Below are 25,578 nucleotides of genomic sequence, written 5' to 3' on the forward strand. Positions count from 1 at the left end.
CAGAAAAAAAGAGACATTACACTGCCCACCCTAATTGCGTTTCTGAATGGGTCTGTAAAAACATTTTGTGAGTTGGAAGTACTTTTTCGACACCCAAAATGGGTTTTCTTTATTTCATGGTTTGCATTAGTAACAGCTAACGGTTTAGTGCATCAGGACCTTTCTTTAATCATTCTGTCCATATTTACTTTTCAGCCAATACCTGTGAAATGCTTTACACCCTCTATGCAGGTCTGGCAGAAAGCACTGTCAAATCATAACCCTACCGTGACAAGTTACTTCTGGCAACATTGGATGGCAGATGCCACCCGTATTAAGTTAGTACAGGCTCCTTTTAAAATAAGAATTCTACTGTAATGTGTTATCATAGGCAATTTCTAATATCACTAGTAAATTGATATACTGAAATTGATATACTATACTTTAGGAATTTGACAAGGGTTTATTAACCCACCTGATTTAGGGCCTCATAACTATATGTTTTAACTTAATCACCTATCCATTAATAGACATTTTAATATGTATGTATGTATGTAGAGAATTTGTAAAGCGCAGGAATCACCCCCGCAGGGGCATCTCCGTGCTAGCATAGACAACAGAGCAGACTGGCACATACTTCCATAACTCAAGTCTTGAATAATTCTGTCTTCAGAAGTTTTCTGAAGCGAACAAAGCCAGAACATTTGCGAAGCTCCTCTGGCAGGAAATTCCAATGTTTTGGGTTCAGGTAGGCCACTGTTTTGCCTCCAGATCGAATTTTCTTAAAACGAGGGACTGCCAGCAGCCCCTTGCCGATCTAGTCATAATGTAATTGAACGTTTTAGGTTTATGACATAGAATTTGGCATAGGATAAAACAGGAAGTGGTAGTTTAAAGGAATACCCTACACCTTTTCACAAAAACTCTGCTTACAAAAGGGAATACATAACAAAGGGATGTCCTACAATTATGGTGCTTTTGCATCCTTGTGTCTTGCTGCCCTGCGTTCTTTTTGTATGCAATGAATAGTGCAACACAGGATGTTGCTATTGTTAGATACTACAGATGCCCTCTCAAATGTGGACACTGTTTCCATGAAGTATGTGCTTAACTGTAATCTAATGTCCATTAATTTTTCTTCTAGGACTATTGATGGGACAGTGTACATGGGCACAGTGAAAGAAAAGGAAGCTGCACAAAAAGTATATCAAGAAGCAGTTTCACGAGGCCAGTCTGCTGGTATTGTCAAGTAAGATTATATAATTTACTAAATTGTGCTCAGTAATCACAGCCTGTCTTTTGAGATATTATAGAGTGTCTTCATAGGGTAATCTGTGGTGATCAAAATGCAATGTAGTTGTGAGTTGAAAAGGGAGTTGCTAGGAAATGCTGTCTCTAAAAATATGTAATTGAAATTAGTCTATGGGGTGCTGTCCTACTGGAAAATAAATGTATTTTCAAATGATCCCACCCTACCCAATGGTCTTACAATCATTCCACAAGCTCCTGAGTGAGCTGCCATGGAAAGTAAACAATGATAGGGATTTCCAATCATTAAATAAAAAACATGACCAACACCATTTGTTGAAAAGTTTTCCATATTTAGAGGCTTACTCACAAAAGTATTTTAAGTACAGGAAGTACTACTCCAGTAGTGCTACTTCACATACTCACAAATGCTACTCACAAATCTGCGGTTGAAGACATCCACCTCTGCTTTTCCTATCTCTTATGTGCGGAAATATCTATCATGAGTGGTGAAAATCTCTGTTCACAGAAGTGTAGGTTACTGTAGTATATGCAGGAAAGACAAGGGGGAGTAATTGGAAAGTGCTGAATATATATTATTAAATGGGAATGTCAAAGGAAAATTTCAGACGGCATTTAGGGAGAGATATGCAAATAGTAAAACACACAAAAGAGTAAGACATTTGCTATTCACAAAGGTTACACCTACATCTGCTAAAATAGTGCTATTGACTAAAGTACTTAAATGAACTCCAGTCAAGCCTTGGAGTACATCTATCATCACACTTGGCCAATCACTTGTGTTGCAGAACACTCTCATAGATTGTAAATAACAACTCACACCACTCAGGGAAAAATAGAAAAATACATGGAAAAATATATATATATTTTTTTAACATATTTTATTAAATTATGATTGCATTATTTATTGAAAAAATAAAAACAACATTACCTTTCTCTTCAAGGTATACACAACACATATTCTACCAAGGATCTAAACACATTTAACACATCTGCTGCTACAACTTGAGAATGGGACGAGGAAATGAACTGTCAGGACAGCATGGCACATTGCAACATCAATCAATCAAACACAGTACTGCTGGAACGGGGGATGCACACAAACAGTTGTGAGACAGAGGTGTTGAGTTTTTACCTGGCCTAAGGGGTCCCTGGAACAGAAAGGTATACAGAAGATTAGACCGCATGAAGGTGAGAACAGGCTACTCGAAAGGGATGAGATAGAGATGGAGTATAGGTCAACCTCCAGCAAGAGCATTCGCCACCTGTATAATATAACATGTATTTGTGAAGCACACGTTTCACCCAAGGGTATCAAGGCACTGAATAACAGATGTTTATTGTCACCCAACTCAATGGTACTCATTTTATCGACCTCAGAAGGAGAAAAGGTTGAGTGGACATACCGGGATTTGGACCTGTGACCATGATGTTGAATAAAGGCCCCTAGAGTGAACTCATTAGTCCACTAAGCCACTAGATCCGGTACCACCTGTCTTCTCTCATTCTGTCACATTTTTGCTTGAGGTCCCTATGTTACATGCCTCCACCACCAGTGCATTGACATATCCTGTCAACTCCTGACATATGTCAGCCTTCTCTGCTCTTTCGAGGGTGTACAGAGGAAGACCGTGTAGATCCCTGTAATGATCAAAAACTAAGGTAACTAAAGTGTTTGCCTCTTCCTCAGTGAAGTTCCTCTTCTTGTTCAGGAGGTCTTTCTAGAATTTGTAGGTGTTTATCTGTGTCCTATTAGTGACTCAGTCAAATGAGAAGATGGAAGAGCCCAGGGTGTGGGCTATATTTAAATAAATGTATGGTTAATGTGCATCAGATGTTTGTGATTTGGGTCACGCATATGGTTTTTCCCTGTTGTATTCCATTTGGAATGCTCTTCCCAGATGGTGATGTTTTCCACCGCAGTGCGGTGCCCTGGCTCATCCCTCATCAGGGGTATGGTAGAAATCCAACTGAAAATGTACTACACATATAAGGTGATGAAGAATAATAAATCCAACTACTAGGTGGAGTTTTCCACCTCAAATTGGTGAATAACATCCAGGCAGAGATCTCAACCTAGGTGTAGACAGAAATCTCTGTGTGTAAGGATCTCCACAAATAGCTTTCTCTTCACGAACAGACTACTTACTGTCTAGCAAGCTACAGGCTTGATAGAAAGTTCTATGAGGGAGCTCTTAAAGTCATCTATTATTTGAAGCTGCACCACAATTTACCTGCTATTATTCCCCTGAACTGCAGATGCATTTACTTGCTCAACACTAAACAGGGTGCCTGCTGGAGCTAGCAAATGAGCTGCAAATAGTTGGCATCTGATACTTTGTATGCAAAAGGAGAATCTGTGTGGTTATTGATGTGCCAGAACAGACAATATCCATTGTAGCTAGTGTGCCAGGGATGTAATGCCTGATTCACATAGATAAGATTTGGTTGTGATATAGGATGACTTACTCTTTCAGAACATTTTACATCTCCCTGAACTTACTTTGATATTCACCAACATTCCCACTATCATCCCTGGAAATATGTGCCAAGTACAGGTTTCTGGATGTAGTACTTGGGAATGTATTCTTTGAAGTGGCTGAAGAGAGGGTCTTATAGGTTTTTCAGCATGACCTTGATATGTCCACCCTTCTCATGAACTATATACTGAGTACTTCTAGATAAGGGCTCAAGAAACACGGATTATAGAGATGAGTATTCTATGGTCTAGTGGCCTACGTCATCATTAGATACCACCTTGCTATGTCCGTGCTGTTGTTACATAGAGGGGTGCCTTGGGAACTCTTTGTGTGGCTGGAGGTTAATGTATATCTTTATGTACATCTAAAGGCAGAGTTGATTGTTCACTTTGAAAGTGTGCTGTAGAGTGTTTGTTTCCAAGAGCCCTTACCATTGGTTTGCGTCTTTTAAGAGACCGCAAAGGTTAAAAATAGGAAAAGGATTGTGAACAATGGTTCTTTTATTAATAACCATCTTAATGAATAATTTGGATGATCCCAGCTGGAAAGCGATCAATGTTTGATGAAATCTGAATGTAAAAGGCCAGCACTTTTGCACTTGTTTTCAATTGTACAAAATGTATTCTGATCCTCACTCACAATCACTTGATTCTGTTTCATTATGTACACTGTTTCTACTCATGGGCTTTTCACTTTCAAATAATTACAAACTGGTGTGTTAGTCTAATTAGGTAGAACCATGCACACCAAGACTACAAAATCCAGAGTGCATTATGCTTTAAGTCAAAAGCTCCGAACTGAAAATAGTGCCCATAATGACATTGAGTGAGGTGGTCATCCTATTTTCAATGGACAGTTCAAGCCAGATAAGCAGTTCAATGCACCAGAGGAAGGTCCTAATTCAAAGTTTAAAAGGTTGAGGGCTACGGATTTGGAATTGATACTTATGAAGGGTGGGAGTGTCTGCAAAGTGGGTTACTAATTTGGATGGAAGGAACCCATGCCAACTTAATAAATACACAGGAGTTAGGGCTTAAAACAAGTCTCGGAGAAACTCTGCTCAATCCGCGGTAGCTATGCCATAAACTGCTGGTAATTCCCCAGAGAAATGTGTTTTAAGTTCAAGCAGTGCCAACAATTCTAAAGTGCAGAAAACAAGACAATAAACCCCCAAACAAATTAAGAAAATTAGATGAAATGTAATGATAGCCCCCAACCCTTCACAAAAAGTATTCAAATTGGATAACGAAAACCAGAGCTATGATTGTTTCAAATTTTTAAGGCAAAAAGCACACTGATAAAGTAAAGCACCAATGTCAGTTTGCAGGTGTCTGAGATCTAACCCCAAGTATAGGGCAACCATGATGGAGTGGAGGTCTGACACAAAAAGTGGGTCACCCTAGTCAAGGTTTTTATCCTCGGACTTAGTCTACTTTTTGGAACTCAAAGTCCTTCAGCAGGGCAAGATCCAAAGCATAAGCTGGTGTTACCTCATCGCCATGCTTCCACTGCAGCTGTTGGTTTTGGAGACAAAACGTAATTTTGCAGCTACCAAGGTTGCTTTGATGCTTTGATAAATTTGCTACCTCACTATGGGGCATATTAGCGGGACTTTTTCCAGCGAAAGCGGCGATATTTTTATCGCCCTATTAGCAAGCTGTCGCTAACAGCAGTTAGCGCCAGCTTTAGGCGATAGCTATATGTTTGGGGCCCGCTTTGCATGTCAGCGATATTTATCGCTAATGACATGAAAAGTAGGCGTACCCAACCTGTTAGCGACTGAAAGCAGTCGCTAACACAGCTATCGCCCAGCAAGGCAGGCGAAGCGATAAAAAAACTTGCGCTAAGCGCGATTATCGCCAAAACCTAACGCCTGCTCAGACCACTTCTTAACCTGTATATCCAATGGGAGGTGGATATTCAGGTTAAGTACCCATTAGCGATGATGCCTGAATATCGCGGGATTTCCAGTAATATTCACGCCTTGAGCCGCTATCGCTGGATATTTTATCTCTTTGGAGATAAACGTTGCTAATAGCACGTTATCTCTGTGATAATATCCGGCGATAGCCGTCGATAAAAAAAATGCGCTAAGCACATTTAGCGATAATTATCGCTATTTGTTGCTAATATGCTCCTGTGGTCCAAAGTTTTACCTTCAGTTTTCGTCCCTTTTTGGATTCTCAAAGTCCTTCAGCAGGGCAGGGCAAGGGTGGAAGCTGTACCTGGACAGGACAGGGGTGCATGGGGTCATATATGTAGGTGGTACAAATACACTAAAGAGCATACATATGACCATTTAATTTGGATACCATTGGGTCAATTTCTGCACTGCCTTATATGAATGCTATGTAAGTCAACTACGTAAATCAAATGCACAGTGCATGTTGTGGGGAACAATACTACTGTTTAGGAGTGTTACTCTGCACAAAGACTAAAAGCTAGGAAAACAAGACAAGGAAAAATGGGTAGACCATGACAAAATAGATGATCCTACAGAGGGGCATTAAACTATACAAATTGATTTTTCAGCAAGAGACCTGCTGGTTGGGTGGTGTGTCTCGGGGCATGGCGCTGGTGATAACTGTCCTGTCTGCTGACAATGTCAACTTGTAAAAAGCAATGCAGTCTAATCCTTCATTAGTAACTTTAGCTGCTGGGGTCTTGGTCAACAGTTCTTAAGCTTTGATCAGTGATGGCTGCTGGGGCATTAAAGTTGTGGGGCTTTACAGGGGGCAGTGCAGGTGGGGGCAGTGCAGGGGGGCAGCACAGGGGATAGAATAAAAAAAATCCATACCTGCCATCTGCAACATCTGCACTCTTCTGGCCTCTGCTCCTTGACTCCCGGCATGCCACAGGCTCCCCTACGCCAATCCACATGCTGGTATCACCCAGTATGAGAGCAGCACTGTGATTGGTGTGAACACCCTGGTTTGGCGCTCAATAAGGGTCTATGACCCTGTGCGTGCTCTCCACTCAGCTGTAAAGCACAGCGTGGGTGGAGAGATCGAAGTACGCATGACTGCTAGGCTGGCCTTTAGACGGCTGGCCAAACTGTCATGCGCACTTGAAGCAGCGCCACTACTCCTCCTCCTTCCTGCAGCTGTGTCGTGCCAGAATGGACGGCCCCACCCTGCCTTCTGCCCAGCTTCAGGAAGTGAAAGAGGAAAAATCGAATGATAATAACCTTTCTGATCACTTATTTTTTAATTTTTCACTCCTGAAAAGCAGTGCGGTGGCGCTCCTCTGCCTTAGTGGAGGAACCGCCTCTGGCTTTGATTAGCTATGCTCTAGGGTCTGTCTGGGCTATTGCTAGTTACCACACTTAAAGTTCTCTTTTTATTAATGTGTAGGGCTTCTGGACGGAAGATGGAGAAATTTAAAGTTTCTGTGAGTATTGCCCCATCAGGCAAAGTGACATTCCAGCTTACCTACGAAGAGCTGTTGAAGAGAGTGTTTGGAAAATACGAGATGCTTATCAGAGTGAAACCAAAACAACTCGTTAATCAGTTCCAGGTAACTACCAGCTATGATGTCATAATTTCGACATTTTGGAATCCGATAGTAATGTTTACGTAAAAGTAACATTCATTGGGTCATTATCGTATACCATCAATGAGTGCCAAGTCATTCTCACACACATTTTTTCTCTCAACCCACTTGTATTTACTTATGCTTGAAGTAGCTGCAAAGAATAACCTATACCCATGGCGAGCAGGAACTGGTCTCAGTACTGTGGGGACATGATCTGCATCTTTACCATGTTTTTGCTGGCTACTTTCCTCATCCATCGCACATTATTCCTACCTCCAAATCCCACTAACTTGGCTGAGGCCACATACTGGATGTACCCTGCACGGACATGACCTTTTGCCATGCCCTCTAGGTAATTGCTCTCCTATTGTCGGTACTTTCAGGGCATATCCGTTGCTATTCCCTGCAAGTATTAAACATTTCCAACATAATATATGCACACAACACACTGTGGACCTTATTTATGAGGTTGTGTGTCACTTTTATGCCGCCGGTGCGTCACTTTTTGTGACGCACCAGAGGCGTAAAAAATGCGCCTTTTTGCACCATATTTACAAAGTGAGGCATCTAGGTAGATGCGTCACTTTTTAAACCCCTGAGCCACATTATACCTGCGCCAGGTATAATGTATGCAGAGGGGGGCGTTCTGACGCAAAAAAGGGTCATAGAAGTGACGCAGTGAAATCTAAAAGATTTCACTGCGCCACTTCTAGGACGCAAATGCGTCAATATCTTACGCCTGCCTCAGGGCAGGCATAGGACTGACGCAGGCCATTTCACATGGGGCTTGCCCCATGTGAAAGGACACCTTGCAGGAGTTGCGTCACTTTTGTGACACACTCCAGCAATGCGTCACTTTTTCGCCATACAGATACGTCAGAAATACTGACGTATCTGTAACTCCTTGCAACATGATGCGTCATACAGTAAATATGCCGCATCCATCGTGTCACAAGGAGGGCGCACTGAAAAGTAACACATCGCTGCTTTCACTCAGCGCTGCGTCACTTCTCATAAATGCGGCCCTGTGTGTTCTACACACGTGACACGATTTTCAGTGGTGTTCTGTGTTCAGTACACATGCCCACAGTACACACAATCATATACTTTGCCATTGGCATGCTGGTAATGCCCACAAAAATGGCACCTGGCTCCGTCCTGTACACATTATCCTTACCTGCAGCACCGAACCCCACAGTTCCTGAAGAGTCAAAAGTCCACAGCGAAGCTTTGTCATCCTGCCCGTCATTATGTTCAAATATGTTCTGTGTTTTTCTATTGTGGGAGCCCATGATATTTGTTGACGTTTGGAAGCAGGGTCCTTTGCGCAGCTGGCCAGATGTTTCATCCAAAGTGTACCTATTGCCATTGCCCAGGGACTGAATACTGATGTTGGCTGATTACAATTCAGAGGAACAGGCCATACCTTATGTAAAATCAGTGCTGGAATGCCCTTGTATTCAACATTTATAATAGATTCCCACAACCCTTTGACAAGAGGTTGGCATCCTTCAAATAGGTAATTGTTATATGAATATCGGGAGCTTTAATTTCAGGAATTAATCGTGTCTAATTCAAGAAAAAAGGCCTTCTTTTATTTATTAGAAAGTGTACCGGTGATTAAATACCTCTGCAGCTATTTATAGAGCCAAACGTGAGGTTAAACTCAGGGGTGCACTGTATTCTTGTAAATACAGCGCATCCCTGCATTTATTAAGTGACTAAGGGCCATATGTATGAAGCAAATTCGCATTCGTAAATGCCGAAATTCTGTGAATTTCGGCGTTTGCGAATGCGAATTTGCAAAATGTTATGTATAAAGGAAAATCTGGTACAAAATAAGGAATCACAAAATTTGCGATTCCTTAAATGCAATGTATGAAGCAAACAAAAATTGCAAATGGTCCCTAAGGAATCGCAAATTACCACCAAGTTGGTGGTAATTTGCTAATTCCTTGAACAATGCCTATTTTTGCACTTTTCAAAGTGCCATGTGACGCACATACATGCCCTTATGGCATGTATGTGCACCACATGTGCACCCATGCTTATTTCAGGGGTGCAACAGGGTGAAATTATTCTCAATTTGCGATTTTCAAATTGCGAATCGCAAAAGTGAGAATACCTTCCCATTCATTCCTATGGGCCTCCTGGCCCATAGAAATGAATGGAAAAGTATTCCTTAATTGCGATTCACAATTTGCTAATCACAATTAAGGAATACTAGGACTTCGCCGAAAAAATGCTAATTTGTACATACATACCAATTTGCGATTCTGAAATAGCAATTTCTTAAAAATCGCTATTTCAGAATCGCAAATGGGTACCTTGATACATATGGCCCTTAGGAGCTTATTTACAAGCCCCTTGCGCCTACGGTGCGTAGCTTTTCCCAATTTTAAAAGTGATGGACTGGCGGCGCAAGGGGCTTGTAAATAAGCACCTTAGAGTAGCACTGCAAAACTTGCCACTGCGCTGCGCCATTTCCTGGTACATATGCCCCTTTTTGGATGTTAAAGAGAAAGAACAATGGAGATGCACGGGGAAAGATGTCATGGTGCAGCTGTACCCGAAGTAGTGCCCTTCGGCTGAGCATCCCTGCATTTTGGGAATTAGGTCACTCACCTGATCGCCTCATGGAATGAAGCTGGAGGTGGGTGAGCAAGTTGTGCATCCCTTCAAATGGATAAACTAGAGTACGGATGATATTTGTGAGATGCATTTACTTGGTGCATGCCATCGTCATCTTTGTTCCTTCTCCACTTCCTCTTTGCCAAGCAAAGTGCCAGTGAAGTAGCAGTAACACAAAATCAGAGATACACCACTTAATAACAACATTCAAAGAGTCCTTTAAATAGTAATTCTTTTTGCTGCCGCCAAGACGTTGGGCACTGGTCAAGTTTTTTAAAATCTTTTTTCCTTTATTAGTTCTTTGTTTACAAGACAAACAGCCAACCCATTTCATCCTAACAGAACAGGACTTCTTCAGGGCAATGTACTGGCGCATATAGAAGAGCGGAATACAGGGGTTCAAATATCACCCCTGTCGTAGTATACCATCTGACCAGGCTTACTTTGTCCATATCTTCTGCGTATTTTCTACATTGCCCTGAAGAAGTCCTGTTCTGTTAGGACGAAATGCGGCGGTAACTTTAACGCCGTTCTTGATAATATGTCCCTTGATTTTTTAGCAAAAAGATTCATATATTCAGTATATCTATAGCGTGAAGCTATCCAAACGGCAGTAGGACTTTACAGGAGCTAAATATTCTAAAAAAGAAAATGATTCTAGATCACAAAAAAATAAAAATAAACGATTTGAATGAGCTGTTTCTGATAAAATATTAAAATTTACTGATTTAAAACCACCCCTCGTAGATTATTATATTACATATAAATACATACTGGGAGTAATAAAGCAATCACCGTTGAGCACAGCTTTTATCAGGCACTTTCCAGCCAAACATTTACCAAGGACTTTTCCTGCCAAACACAATTTACTTATCAGATAATGTGACACCCTGGGTGGATTGAACTTAGTTCTGACTGAGTGTACGAATCAATCACATCATATTCATGTACTTACTTCTTTTGAGATGGTTGTTTTATATCCTTCCCTTTGCTTCAGTCTTACATTTTAAAACTGCTGTCCTGTGAACAGATTGTCTTTAAGTTATGCTTTTTCTCCTTCCTACGTTCTTTAGATTGACGTTCACATTTCGGAGACACAGACCATTACATTCCTGGAAGCAGAGGCATCGTTTTTGACTAATCAATTAAAAGAGACTGTGAAAAAGTCCGTCGCTGGTAAGGAGGTGAGAAAAAAAAACTATTGCTCAGGACAGGAAGTGAGTTTTCACTTGCAAATAGATATAACCTTGCACAAAATATCTCCACAATGGTGTAATAGTACATATGGGTATTACTACAGTAGGCAAGAGCGACACACACACACGCACGCACGCAAACGCGCGCGCGCGCGCACACACACACACACACACACACACGCTGACTCTCTCACCCCCTCCTGTAGGTTATAACCATATTAGTGGGCTATTCTGACTTTAGTGATTATAGCAGGTATAAAACTGTCAAAGCCTGGAATAAACACCAGTCGAGGGGTGGGAAGGGGCTGGAAATATCTAAAATCGGTGGGGATGCAGGGGGACTTATCTATACTATTTGGAATCAAACTGCAGAAGTGTTTTCGTATAACATGGCATAATTATAAATCCAGAAAATATTTCCTGAAGAACTGTTTTACAGCTTTTGGGTGTGGAAAGTTTGTCAACTTTGTAAAGTTCACAAACACTGCAAGCTACCATAAAATCTTTTTGAAGTTGTGAAGTTAAATCCTTCCCAACTTCACTCACATATAACTTAAGCATGAGCATCTATTCCTGTTTCAATTTATAGTTGCAAACCCTACTCTCTGAAATGCAATAAATACCACGATCAGTATTCTGTGTCAATCACATTACATGTATGAAGCATGGACGATGGTTACCACGACATTCTTCCCGCCTTCCTCCACAGGGCCATGTCTCTTTCAGCCCAACAGTGGATGAACAGAGAAGCTGTGCAGAATGTCCCACGTCCCTCCTGGATGGGGACTTCCTCATTAAATACGATGTTGACCGAACCAACTCTGCAGGCGAAATTCAGGTACATTTTTTAAGGTGGGTGGGTAGCACATGGTAATATTCTTTTCACGTAACTTTTCTGGGTACCTTAATACACTTTTTTCCTGTTTTATAGATTGTTAATGGGTATTTCGTGCATTTTTTTGCACCTGAAAATATTCCACCAATACCCAAGAACATCATATTTATAATTGATAGGAGTTCCTCAATGAGTGGGCGTAAGATGCAACAGGTGAGTTTTCTTCACTTTTCTTAACCTAATTGTATTTTTATGTATTTTTCACTTTTTAATAAATATAATGGTGATGAACACTTAACAAAGTAATACTTCTTGAAGCACTTAGCATTCATGCGATGCAACTGGGTTATAGGTTTTTTCAATTAAGCTGCTGAAATGTTTGGTTTAAGGGCAGGAGAATGATTTTATGAGAAAACTTTATATTTAACATGCTTAGACACAGAAGCAATCTTCTAGGCAATACCTCTAAGGTCCATATCCTGGTACTAAAAGAGGATCCTGAAAAAGATCATCACATGAAAGAAGCACATGGATGATATTTAAAGAGCAAAGGTGCTATAGACTCTGACACAACATCTGTGTTGGCGACAAAAGGCTGAGGAGTAGACTGTTCAAACAGGACCTTATATTAAAGGAGTAGAAATGAAAATATTCAGCCAGTAGTGAGTTATACAAACCTGGAACTTGGGTGGAGAGATTCAAATAAGAGCTGAGGAAGGAAATGCGAACCCTGGCACAAACAAGGATGCACCACACTGCTAATTGTAATTGTTCTTGCATTTATATAGCACTTACTACCCCTGATAAGGCGTCAAAGTACTTTTTTTGCCGAGTAGCACGCTACTCCGGAACCCACTGAGGATTAATGGTGAGTTAGTATAGGGAGATATGACATTAATTTGAGCGGTGGACAAGTGAGTTTGTCATTTAGATTGAAAAGAGGATAGTGGAGGGATAGAAGAGGGAAGACGTTGCACTTATGTAGCACTTGCTATCCCTGATGAGGTGTTGAAGCGCTTTTCAGTGGGTAGCACGCTATTCCGGAGCTCAACAGGATTAGTGGAGAATTATTATAGGGAAATAATTAATTATTTTGAGCAATGGACATGTTAGTCTGTTAGTTGGATTGAAAAGGATGGTGGAGGGATAGAAGAGGGAAGGGTCTAGAAAGTGTTCATTTTGGAGCTCATAGTATGGGATTGGCTACACTTTTTTGCATATTGGAGAGAAGATCTGGTACAAACGGGCCTCATGAAGACCCAGGCAAGACTGAATGGTACATACAAGCTTAGAAGGGATAAGAGATTGAAATATATTTGAATTTCAGATCACTCAATAGGATAGTCATAGTGTATTGTGCTACCAAAAAAATCCAGGTCTCAGATCAGAGGATTATTTCCTTTTAGATTCATGCCTACTTTTATTACAAATATTTGTATCTCCAGAGATTACATGCCATCTTTTCTGTACACCAATCTCCTCTCTCTGTCATTACTCCCCATCAACGTTGTAGAGTTTACATTTGTGTAACGTTAGTCTCAGTTTATCCCTAACAACTTCTGGTCTCTGTGACAGCATTATTCAGCATATGTCCAGTTGGTCATAATGAGAGGAGCTTGTCTAGTCCACTGACTTGGTGGGCCCCAGCACACGAGTGCAGTTCTAATCTCAAACATACAGTTGAGCACTGCCCCAAACACAGAGCTGCAAACAGTATTGGGCTTTTCACTCGTATCTGCTTCCTCCAGCCAAATTTCAAAATTATGTAATAAGTCATCCCTTAGGTATACTATTGGGTTTTTTCATAATTCTCAGACTTCTTCCACTCTTAACGTCACAATCTCAGCTTCAGCCCACTTCACTACTTCACTCATCCATCTGGTATATGAGGGTCATCCCTCATTGCTTTCACACGCTTAGCCCGCACCAGCTCTAGTTCTAAAAAACTGTTGCCTACCTTCTTAAGGTTTCAGATGCAGAAAGAGATCTTGAGTGTACAAGTACTTCTCTGTTTAAGGTAGTTTCAAGATTTATGGTTATGTGCTCCCAGTATCTAGTGGTTAAGGGACAATTCCATACCATATGGAAATATTCTTCCACTGGGGATTTTCATCAGGGCAAACCACCATTTCTAAATCAATTATCTTATTTAGTTTCTGGGGTCTTAAGTACGTCAGATGAAGATAATCCAACTTAGAGTACGTAAAAAGGGGGTTGCTAGAGACCTTCTGGGCATGATTACGAGTCTGGCAGTTCAAAGACAGCCAGATTTGTGGTGGCGCAGCAGTGACGGATCTAGCCACTGTCACACTGGCGGTCCGACCGCCCCATCACAAGTTGGGCAGTCCGACCGCCCTTGGACCATCCGTTGGTGTTGGAGAGGTGGCCAGAGGCCTCAAGGTCTTTGCCAGAACTGCCCCGGTCCCGCAAGCATATTACAGTTTCCTCTCCTCCTGGGTATACATGAAGATTCTTCCTCCCTGTAAACCTTTGAGGAGAGGAAACAAAGGGTGACCTACAGGGCTCCCTGTGCCTCAACCGCATGTGGATGCACACAGGGGAGCATAACATGTGTACCTCTGTGTGCATGCACACAGGTTCCTGCACGGCAAGGACTTTCGTGTCCATGCTGCGCAGGAACCTTATAGTGCTGTCCCATTGCAGTGCCGTTTTCAAAGGCACCACGGGCTTTAAAAGAGGCACTGCCATGGGATCGCCATGCCACCCACCTGCCAGACTACAAAAAAGTCGTAATATGGCGGGCGGGCGAGCAGCGGCGACTTTTGGCAGAGCGGTGGTGAGGCGGTTTGCACCGCCTCCCCACCCCTCCCTTGAAAAGTCATAATCGGGGCCTCTGTGTGTACATTAGAACCTCTTCCTGCTCTGTTTTTTCTAGTTCTCTTCCTAAGATAGCTTTACAATTTGCCCTAGATTTCTTTTAATCATTTTATTTAAGACATAAAACTAAGTGCCAGTTTACGGCCAGCTCCCATTATGAATAGGAGTTGCAGGAGATCAAGTTGCAATGGCTTTTTTGTTCTAGTGCCCATTTACTGTGTAATGTGTGTACTAATGCCCCATATTTTAACAAGCGCTGGCAATGCCACTAGGTCTGGCTTTAGACCAATGTTGTATGGTACTGTGAAGTAGAGAGCATGGGTATGAATATTATTTTGTGTTGAAGCAAAGGACTGTAGAATAATATTAGTGTAGGTTAAAAGGTCAGGTGACAGTTGCACAGTCAAGTCAGACCTAAAAATCCTTGTAGATTAGTGACTGCCCTCCTTCCATTTGTGCTGTTGACGGAGAAAAAAATCATAAATGATCTAGTCTAAAACACTGTATTAGTATTACAGTTCCATGTGTGCCCCCATGAAAGTTCATTATATAAACAACAAGGGACCCCAATAACGTCAGCGAGGGACCTTGGGGAGTTTATTATACAAGAACGACAACGGTCCCAAGCAAGGAGACAAGAATGAGTAGGAAATAAATATAGACCCAGTCAGTTCTATATTGATGATGACATGTCCAGCCGGACAGAGGTCTTCTAAATTTTTACTTAATAAAGAGTTTTAGAACAACGTAATAACCTTCAACATTTCACTGGTGTGGGGCACAAGCCTGTACCCAACCACACAAATATACAGACACAACAGGACAGGGCTTACAAGGCAAGAGCAGCAATTTCAGTAGAAATCCAATCATACAGAAAATTTGAATAGGTACCATTACATAGCATTGCATGGAAATTCATTACACAAGTATATGGTACTTAGGTCGACGGCGTTTCGGTCCCATTACTAAATAACGGGGACCATCATCAGGACAAGTCAATAATTGCCTTTCAATATAAGCCTCTTTTGCCACAGAGCGTGGAGCATGAACCAATCTGGGGCCAGTGGGGCCAAGGTCTGGGAAGGGTTGGCAGGGACTTAATCAATAATCACGATTGAGAATTTATATTCCGTTTGGACTCGGAACCATAAGGCGAGAGCAAGCGTAGTGCTACAGTTCAAAATGAGACCGCCCTCCGGATGTTACCGGTGTGCGCCGAATCGCGCTGAGGTCATGGAGCCAGGGTGGGCCGGGTCAGTCGGCTGTATTCGAGTTCCTGGCTGAAAGTTCAAGCTCAGCCAACTGGATAAATAAATAAAATTATCACAGTGTGTGGAGCACAAGCACTTTTTTGTGAATAAAGCAACTCCATGTACTCTTGGCTTATAACATGTGGGTGGGGCTAAAACCCCTCTCCTGGCTATTCTCACATAACTGTCTGGCAAAAGCTGTGCCATCAAGCTAAACTATAACAAGCTTAGCTGTGGTACAACATTAATTAGGGCTGCTATAATTCAAGAATATATTGCAATTATTTTGTTGACTGTACAGCATATATCAACATGGTATTATAATTATGAATATGACTTTTCATTAGTCTGGGAGGTGGGCGGCATGGCGATCCCGTGGCGGTGCCTCACTAAATTGCCAGATCAAAGCTGTGTCCTCCGCATGCTTCAACACCCTCTACATACTATGCAAAACATCCAGATGGATACCCCCCGACTCCAGAAAAACAGTCACTCATGTCCTCATCACCAGCAGACTGAACTACGGCAACGCCCTCTATGCCGGAATCAACAAAAAACTCCTCCGCAAATTCAAGACCATCCAGAACGCTGCAGCCAGACTAATCCTCAATATCCCCCGGCACAACCACATCACCCAACCCATCTGTGACCTCCACTGGCTCTCCAACAAAAGAAGAATAACTTTCAAGCTGCTCACGCACGCCTACAAGGCCCTCCACAACATTAGACCTCAATCCCTTAACAACTGCCTCTCTCCCACGTCCCCAAGAGAAACCTCAGCCCAGCAGACCTCTCCCTATACACCGTTCCATGCTTCTCTACAGGAACAGAGCAGGGGGAACCCATACCTCGCAGCCAAGAACCTGGAATGATCTCCCCCTTCACCTCCGGAGAAGCCCGACACTGCACTAAATCAGGAAAGACCTCAAGACCTGGCTCTTCAAATGACCTCAATAGAGATGCACCCCCTCCCCCCCCCCCCAGTGCTTTGAAACCCATACGGGTGAGTGGTGCGCTTTACAAACCCCTGATTGATTGATTGATTGATTGATATTATGCAAAATCCTGCTGAAGGACCACACCCCATGATTACTTCCATCATCTGTGATCCAAGGAGGGTGAATACATCATGATTGACTAGCAGCCTATATGTAACCCATCCTAAAGTAATTCAAGATAATAAATTGTTTTTAGTTTATTTCAGGAGTGGAGGGTTCTCTGGAAGATTATCCAGAGCCAAACTGATAGGTAATAGGTCTTAATAACACATGGAGCGCCCTTTAGAATCATTCAATCACTCAATTAATTAAATTCTTTATTCGAGTGTCAAGGACAATCATGAACGATGGCATACAGAATATATATATATTTATAAAAGACACATATATTTTACCAAAATGGTGAACATTAATAAATTCAAAAACATTATAATCTAAAAATGGAGACTCTTATGATAGGATACAGCTGCTTTAAGAAAATTACCCATTCTAAAAATACATCAGAGCTAGGTAACAATTGTAAAAACCAAAGAGCAACTCTGCCTTGTTTAAAAAGTCTTAAAAAGAGTAAATAAATATGGAACTCTGAAAGATTTGTACAGCTTACAAAATACCAGAAAGTGTGATAAGGCTTGAGAAGACACATTATCACAGGCACATTTCCAACCCTTCAAAGTTTCCATAATACCTCTGTGGAAAACATAGTATAAAACATACAGTAATGAATTTTAACAATAAGTCTCTTTCCCAGTTGTTGGACACATAAAGTAAATATGATTCTGGGCTAGGGTTGATTTGAAGAGGGATGTCATTCCTGACTAGCACTTTACTTAATTCGAAACTTCCCCTTATAGCACAGGGTCTTCCCATAAATACAAGCTGCATAGAATGTTTGTCAGTCTTGCAAATTGATAAGAGATTATTAAATAAAGCAGATTTGCCCAAAGCAGCAAAATTCCGCTTAACATGTTCAAGCCAGGGGATATACAAATCATGATCACACCGAACACAGGGGCATATTATCAAGGACCTGTGTAAAAATTATTGCCGTTTTATCGGCAGGAAACTGCCGATAAAACAGCGATAATGGGCTTGATATTATGCCCTTTTTAATTCCCATAGAAGCCCATGTTAACACCAGAACATGGGCTTCTATGGGAATTAACAAGGGCGTATTATAAAGCCCATTATCGCCGTTTTATCTGCAGTTTCCTGCCAATAAAACAGCGATAATTTTAACACCGGTCCTTGATAACATGCCCCGCAATCATTAATTATGTTGTGACAGAAAAAGCATTTGGGATTGTTCCTTATTGACAGCCATAACAAAAGAGTACCCAACCTAATAGAGTCCTCAAGATATGGCAGAGTCAATTATTCATGACAAAATTAGTGGGGGAGAGGGGGTTGAAAGAGGAAGTGAAAGGAGAAGCCTGCAAAAGAAGTTCTCCTCTGTCTGCAGAGTTCAACATTCTCCATGACCCCATATTCCGCTGCCATAACTCGCAATAGGTACTAAAACATCCGATTTATCTAAGGTTGTAGAGGAAAATTTGACCCCAATAATCAAAAAGGCAAAACTAGACTTAGATAGAATGGACAATTTACATTTAACAGTTATAGGCCGCTGTAATGTTATAAAGATGCAGTTTCTGTCCAAGATTTTATATTTATGCCGTACGATTACTTTAATATTTACTAATAAGTGGTTTAAGGAAATAGAGGGGATTTGTAATCGCTTCATATGGGCCAAGGGCAGAACCCAAAGATCCATAAAGATGCTGGCACTATCTAAAGAATGGGGGGGCCTTGCAGTACCTGACTTTAAGACATATTATTTTGCATCAGTTCTTCAGTATTGTAAAGGACTCCTCGGTGGGAATATGAAAGACATATGGAGGGGTAATGCTGGTATTCCGGATATATATGATTTGTTGGTTTTGGATTCTAATAAGGGACTTCTTACATTCAAGGAGCTAAACTACTATAAAAGAACAAAGTTCAAGGTGTTGGGTGCGGTCATTTCAGTTTGGTCAATTATCCGGAAGAAAATTAAATTAGGGAGAATGAACTTCTATACCCCTTTATATATGAATAAACTTCTGCCAGATGTATTTCATGATCAAGTGATGAGACGGTGGGATAATCTCGGGGTCGGAACAATTGTAGACATCATAGATCAATTAGGGTTAATAACATTTGAAAGGGCGCAACAGCTATACAATTTGGATTGGAGAGATTTCTTTAAATACTTACAGATAAGATCAGTCCTGCAGAGAAAACAAGCAGGTAACTGTAAGTTTACTAGGGTAGACTTGATGGAACTTGTTCGAGATGAGGAGGGATGTTCAATCTCTCAACTTTATGGTGCATTATGCCTGTATAACGAGGATGATAGAGTGAAGGTATTTGATAAATGGAGAACTAAATTAAATCTAGTCGGGAATGAGGGTGAAAAATCGCTTAGGTTAGGAAACACTACCTTAAAGGTTGCAAATCTGCAGGCACAATACTACAAGACTTAATATGAACTATATTATACACCGCATAGAATAGCCCGCTGGGGGGAACGAGTGGGATCTGCTGCCCAAGATGTCAGAGTATGGAGGCAGACACGATACACATGTTTGCGTCTTGTCCTAAACTAGATCCCTTTAAACACGCTATGGAAGAATTAACTAATGAGATTATGGTCCTGGGGGTGGCAAAGGAGGGGCAGGACGTACCCCATCAAGAATTTTTGTTTATTGCAATGACGTTGAGCCGGCTTTGTATTGCAACGTGATGGAAAGACTCTAATCCTCCTTCGTTTCAACAATGGCTCTCTAAATTGTTAGCTATCTATACTCTAGAAAAAGCTTTATATGAAAAAAAAGGCGTAAATGCAAAACAGCTTGGGAAACGGATATGGGCCCCAGTTGAAAAATGGAAACTTAAATTAGACGGGTATTAAAAGGGGATAGACTCGTGCTCATTTTTGATAGGATTATAATTGGTGGTGTTAAAATTGCTCAGATTTTTAACTCTTCTTTTTTGGAAACTGTACTCAAATTATGTTTTGCATCTCGGTTGTTACTTCAAGTGACTAATCTTTAATTGAATTATATCTGTTGTATTAGATATATATGTCAAAGTAATTCATTGTTTATACTTTCTGATGATGAATAATAAAAATATTTAAAAAATAAAAATAAAATTATTGCCGTTTTATCGGCAGGAAACTGCCGATAAAACAGCGATAACGGGCTTGATAATATGCCCTTGTAATTCCCATAGAAGCCCATGTTAACACCAGAACATGGGGTCTATGGGAATTAACAAGGGCGTATTATAAAGCCCATTATCGCCGTTTTATCTGCAGTTTCCTGCCAATAAAACAGCGATAATTTTAACACCGGTCCTTGATAACATGCACCGCAATCATTAATTATGTTGTGACAGAAAAAGCATTTGGGATTGTTCCTTATTGACAGCCATAACAAAAGAGTACCCAACCTAATAGAGTCCTCAAGATATGGCAGAGTCAATTATTCATGAAAAAATTAGTGGGGGAGAAGGGGTTGAAAGAGGAAGTGAAAGGAGAAGCCTGCAAAAGAAGTTCTCCTCTGTCTGCAGAGTTCAACATTCTCCATGACCCCATATTCCGCTGCCATAACTCGCAATAGGTACTAATTGCTTGGAGAATATTTCTATAAGTGAAAATGTTGGCTTGCTCCCCACTGCTTTACATACATTAAATAAGTAGGTATCTTTTGGCATGGTTTGCCCTGACTTTTTGCCTTCTGGCCTTCTGTTTTGTCTATGCGACAAACTTTATTTTTGCTTGCTTTAGGACTCTGTGAACTTTTTTACTACTGATCAAGAGTGCATGTGCTCTGTGTCTAAAAGGTAATGGCATTTGGTTTGTCCATGATTGGCATATTTGATGTACTGGTAAGTCCCTAATACTGTCACTACATGGGCCCAGGTCCTATAAATCAAATGCTACTAGTTGGCCTGCAGCACTGATTGTGCACCCATGTGAGTAGCCTTTCAAACATGTCTCTGGCCTGCCACTGCAGATCCTGTGTGTGCAGTTTTTAAACTGCCATTTTGACCTGGTAAGGTCTCCTACTTTCCAGGCCCAAACCTTCCTTTTTATTACATATAAGTTACCCCTAAGGTAGGCACTAGCCAGCCCATGGGCAGTGTGCAATTTAGTTAAAAGGTAGGACATGTACTTTTGAGGTTTACATGTCCTTGTAAAGAGAAAACACTAAATTCATTTTTCACAACAGCAAGGCTTATCTCTCCCATAGCTGAGCATTGGAGCTGCAGTTTAACACTTTACAAGTTTAACTTCCAATTGGGAAAAGATGGGAAGAATACGTTTGGTGTCTCTGGACTCACAATTTAAAAGCACATCTTTTAATGCAGTTAATTTTTAGATAACGGGTCTGAAAATGCCACTTTTCGAAATTTACGTAATTAGAAGTTGGGTCCTTTTATACACAGCTATATTGGGCCTCATCCAACTTTTATCATAATCAGAGTCTGCCTGTGATTATTCAACCATCATCTTTAGAATAACCAGGCCAAGAATATTAACTCACTTGACCTGGTTATTCTAAAGATGATGGCTGAATAATCACAGCCGGACTCTGGTTATGGTAAAACTTTTAGAAAGTTGGAATTTTCTTACTTTAACCATTCTGTGCCCGCCTGCCTCTGTAATACACTTCTGCATTGGGTGACAGCTGGGCTTTGTGCATTCCCTCTAGACAGTCACACAAAAGGGAGCTGAGGTGTGCCCTGCATACCCTAATCCAATAACAAACAAGAGCTGGCTCTAATCAGTGAGGCTGAGCACTCATACCAATATAACAAAACAAAGTGCCTACACTGATAAATGGATCAAAAACTTCACTCTGACTCAAACAGAAGAACAAATAGTCTCCACTGGAGTTTTTGCTATTTAATAGCTCTTTTACTCAGTTAAATAGAAACACGAAAATACAAAAGTTTAAACACTTTGCATTAAGAAAACATTGGACACAACATATTTCAAAAAGAATAATAATAAAAACACAGTCACTCTATTCATACATATCACAGTCATTCAAAACATATGAACCCACTCATACAGCACACTCAAAGAGTCCCAGTGTGACAGTGAAAAGAAAGGATTCGAAATTGCTCTGTGGGTCAACACATTAGATTATCAATCAATATAGCACGAAAATATATATTCAATACACTTTTCTGTTTTTCTACACAATTTAAACACAAGTATATACGATATCATGCACTTTAGAGTGAAAAGAATTCACTCTGCATGTGGAACTTCATAGCAGAGCAATTCCTAGGGCCTACGCGTTTCGAATCCCAACAGCTCAAAGGGGAGGGATTCTCATCAGGGCCAGCAAGTATCTAAAAAGACAGAGAAATGAATGCCACTTATCAACCTGAACCATCTTAATTGAACGAACACAAGTGAGTGATATCCACCATCAAAACACTCAGCTTACCTTACTCAATTCCCTGTGAGCGAATATCTGCGCCGTGTCAATCTTGTCCCCACGGATAGGTAATCATCCACGCAATTTTCTTTCCGTGTTATGATGCTTGACCCCCCTTGAATAATTTATTATTAAAAAACACCCCGCCCTTTTGTCCTACTCCCACAGAATCTTCCTCCACAACACCTGAAACACGTCTCATTTTTGAGTAAGGTAAGCTGAGTGTTTTGATGGTGGATATCACTCACTTGTGTTCGTTCAATTAAGATGGTTCAGGTTGACAAGTGGCATTCATTTCTCTGTCTTTTTAGATACTTGCTGGCCCTGATGAGAATCCCTCCCCTTTGAGCTGTTGGGATTCGAAACGCGTAGGCCCTAGGAATTGCTCTGCTATGAAGTTCCACATGCAGAGTGAATTCTTTTCACTCTAAAGTGCATGATATCGTATATACTTGTGTTTAAATTGTGTAGAAAAACAGAAAAGTGTATTGAATATATATTTTCGTGCTATATTGATTGATAATCTAATGTGTTGACCCACAGAGCAATTTCGAATCCTTTCTTTTCACTGTCACACTGGGACTCTTTGAGTGTGCTGTATGAGTGGGTTCATATGTTTTGAATGACTGTGATATGTATGAATAGAGTGACTGTGTTTTTATTATTATTCTTTTTGAAATATGTTGTGTCCAATGTTTTCTTAATGCAAAGTGTTTAAACTTTTGTATTTTCGTGTTTCTATTTAACTGAGTAAAAGAGCTATTACATAGCAAAAACTCCAGTGGAGACGATTTGTTCTTCTGTTTGAGTCAGAGTGACGTTTTTGATCCATTTATCAGTGTAGGCACTTTGTTTTGTTATATCTGCATACCCTAATGGCTCATCACTAGGCTGATGGGTTTCCTGATCTAGAGTGAGAGGGAGGAGCTGACACCTGCACCTGAATGGGGCTTTATCTGTCCCCACATAAAGTGTTGCATACCTCCCTGTAGTGTGGCTGAAGCCAGGGAAAGAAAGGGCAAGGGCTTTTGCACTAAAAAGTCCTTTCTTTAAAATGTCCCTACTTCAAAGGCTGAAATGGGTAAAAGTACTGGACCTCAGACACCATATACTGTAAATGTGGGATACTTGTAAAGCGCACTGTTACTCTACCCGAGTGTCCTGGCGCTGTAGACCGCTGGGGAACCCGTCCTGGGTTTCCCTGTGAGATGGTCCCTTTCTGGGTATCTCCAGGGTGAAACCAGGCATCCCCGGCGTCTGTGGGGGGCCGTTGTAGAGATGAGGCAAGCTTAATGCCCAGAGTTACCGAGTGTGTTCCCTGGTTAGAGTAGGCACTGAGGCGAGAATTATCGAGCCCGTTGACCCTGGTCCAAGACCCTGCCACGTCGGGAATTGAACCTTGGTCCCGGGCCCTTCTCTGCTTACAGGTCTGCCGCCTCTAACCAGTGAGCTACACCTCTCCACTGAGGACATTCTACCATGAAGAAGATCTGTTGTGCCACCTGAAGGGACAGCCACTTTGCTGCTTGCTTCGCTGTGTTGGCTTGCTGCTTCATGCCCGGAAGTGAGAAGACTAAACTTGCCCCTCTACACCCTGCATCTCTAAAGGTTCACCAAGAGCTAGTTGGGCCTCTTATTTCTGAAGTCTCAAAAATATCAAAGACTTCACCTGCATCGTGCTACCAGCACCTGGGCTCCTCTACTGGGAGTCCTGCTCTGCCAAGCGGTTCCACATCCAGTCCTGGGCCCTTGGAAGTGAGTATTTGGTGCTGTAACCCAAGAAACCAACTCATTAACACTGTAGTGTTGTTCAGAACTGGCGCATTCCCTGCGAAATTGCTGCATTGGCACTGCCTGTACCAAAGACGTGGACAACACTCGCCGTGTGTGATGCAACAACCTCAACTTACAACGCCTCCGAATTGGCCAATGCAGCACCTTTTAATCACTGCTGTTGCATGAGTCCTGGACAAAGCATCGCCAACGCCTGCGATGCACCCACCCCGACGCATTCTCTGTCCTGCTCAGCTTCGCACCGAAGCATCCCCTACAGCCCAGCAGCTTGTCATTGATACTCTGGAATCGACGCACGATGCACTTGATATCGATGCATCAGCAATGTTGCCCAAATTCAGAACCGATGCATCGCGTTCAACAGCGATGTATCACCTCCATTTTTCAATGCATCATTTCAAAGCATCAATGCTTCCAAGATCCATCGCGGTCAGACTGAACTTTTGGATTTGACCCGCTCATGGGCAACCAGATAACCCCAGTTGGAACTATCAATTTCTAAGCACTGCAATTTGATTTAAACTTGCAAAACTCACACCTTGACTTGTGTATGTTGGATTTTTGTCCTTTTGGTCTTGTTGTGCTCAGATACATATTGGCTACTTTTCTAAACTGGTGTGCGGTACTTTCTGTGATGCTTTCACTGTGTTACAGTGTGTTTGCACAAGTACTTTACACAGTGCCTTTTTAAGTTAGCCTGACTGTTCTGTGCCTAGCTGCAACAAGTTAGCACAGGTAAACTTTCAGTGTGTACTACAGTCACCCTGACTGGGATTGTGGTTCCTGCTTGGACACAGTGCATATCTCTGCCAACCAGAAACTCAATTTCTAACAGGTATCATATGGCTTGCTTACATTTTGTATTCTTAAACCTGGCCTTTTTTGCCCAGGATCCATTGGCATAAAAAATATGGAAATCTAGGGGCACTCTCAATTCCAGTTAACACACAATCGGCCTCATTTACTATATTTTGATGCATGGCAGTGCAGTAAGCTTTCCTATATACAATATACGGTGCATTCCTGTCCTTCTACCCTGCGCCAGCGCACAAACAGTAGCTGCACCCCAATGCAAATACCCTTGCACCATGGTGCAAGGCTGCCTGCATTGCAGGCAAGTTTGTGTTTGTGCAGAAAGGGACACTTTCCTGCACATAAGCAGTCATTAAAGTCTCTTTGCTCCTTCTATGTGTGCTGCAGAATGCGATACACATAGAAAAACCAAAAAAACGAGGAGAAATAAAAGTATTTCTCCTTGTTGCACTACTCCTGTACC

At 41.5% G+C, this 25,578-nt stretch overlaps 1 protein-coding gene across 3 annotated transcripts in view; it reads left to right on the top strand.

Annotated features, from left to right (window-relative positions):
• Positions 1-25,578, top strand: part of LOC144782330 (inter-alpha-trypsin inhibitor heavy chain H3-like) — a 397,194-nt gene that overhangs the window by 80,025 nt on the left and 291,591 nt on the right. For 2 of the 3 annotated variants that reach the window (XM_078661643.1, XM_078661644.1), the window contains exons 4-8: positions 1,124-1,228; positions 7,082-7,244; positions 10,967-11,077; positions 11,799-11,927; positions 12,021-12,137. In XM_078661643.1, coding sequence (XP_078517769.1) covers positions 1,124-1,228; positions 7,082-7,244; positions 10,967-11,077; positions 11,799-11,927; positions 12,021-12,137 — 625 coding nt within the window. The remainder of the gene's footprint in view (positions 1-1,123; positions 1,229-7,081; positions 7,245-10,966; positions 11,078-11,798; positions 11,928-12,020; positions 12,138-25,578) is intronic. The other variant, XM_078661645.1, reaches the window with a different exon arrangement.

This window comes from Lissotriton helveticus, chromosome 9 (assembly GCF_964261635.1).
Source record: "Lissotriton helveticus chromosome 9, aLisHel1.1, whole genome shotgun sequence".
Taxonomy (NCBI): domain Eukaryota; kingdom Metazoa; phylum Chordata; class Amphibia; order Caudata; family Salamandridae; genus Lissotriton; species Lissotriton helveticus.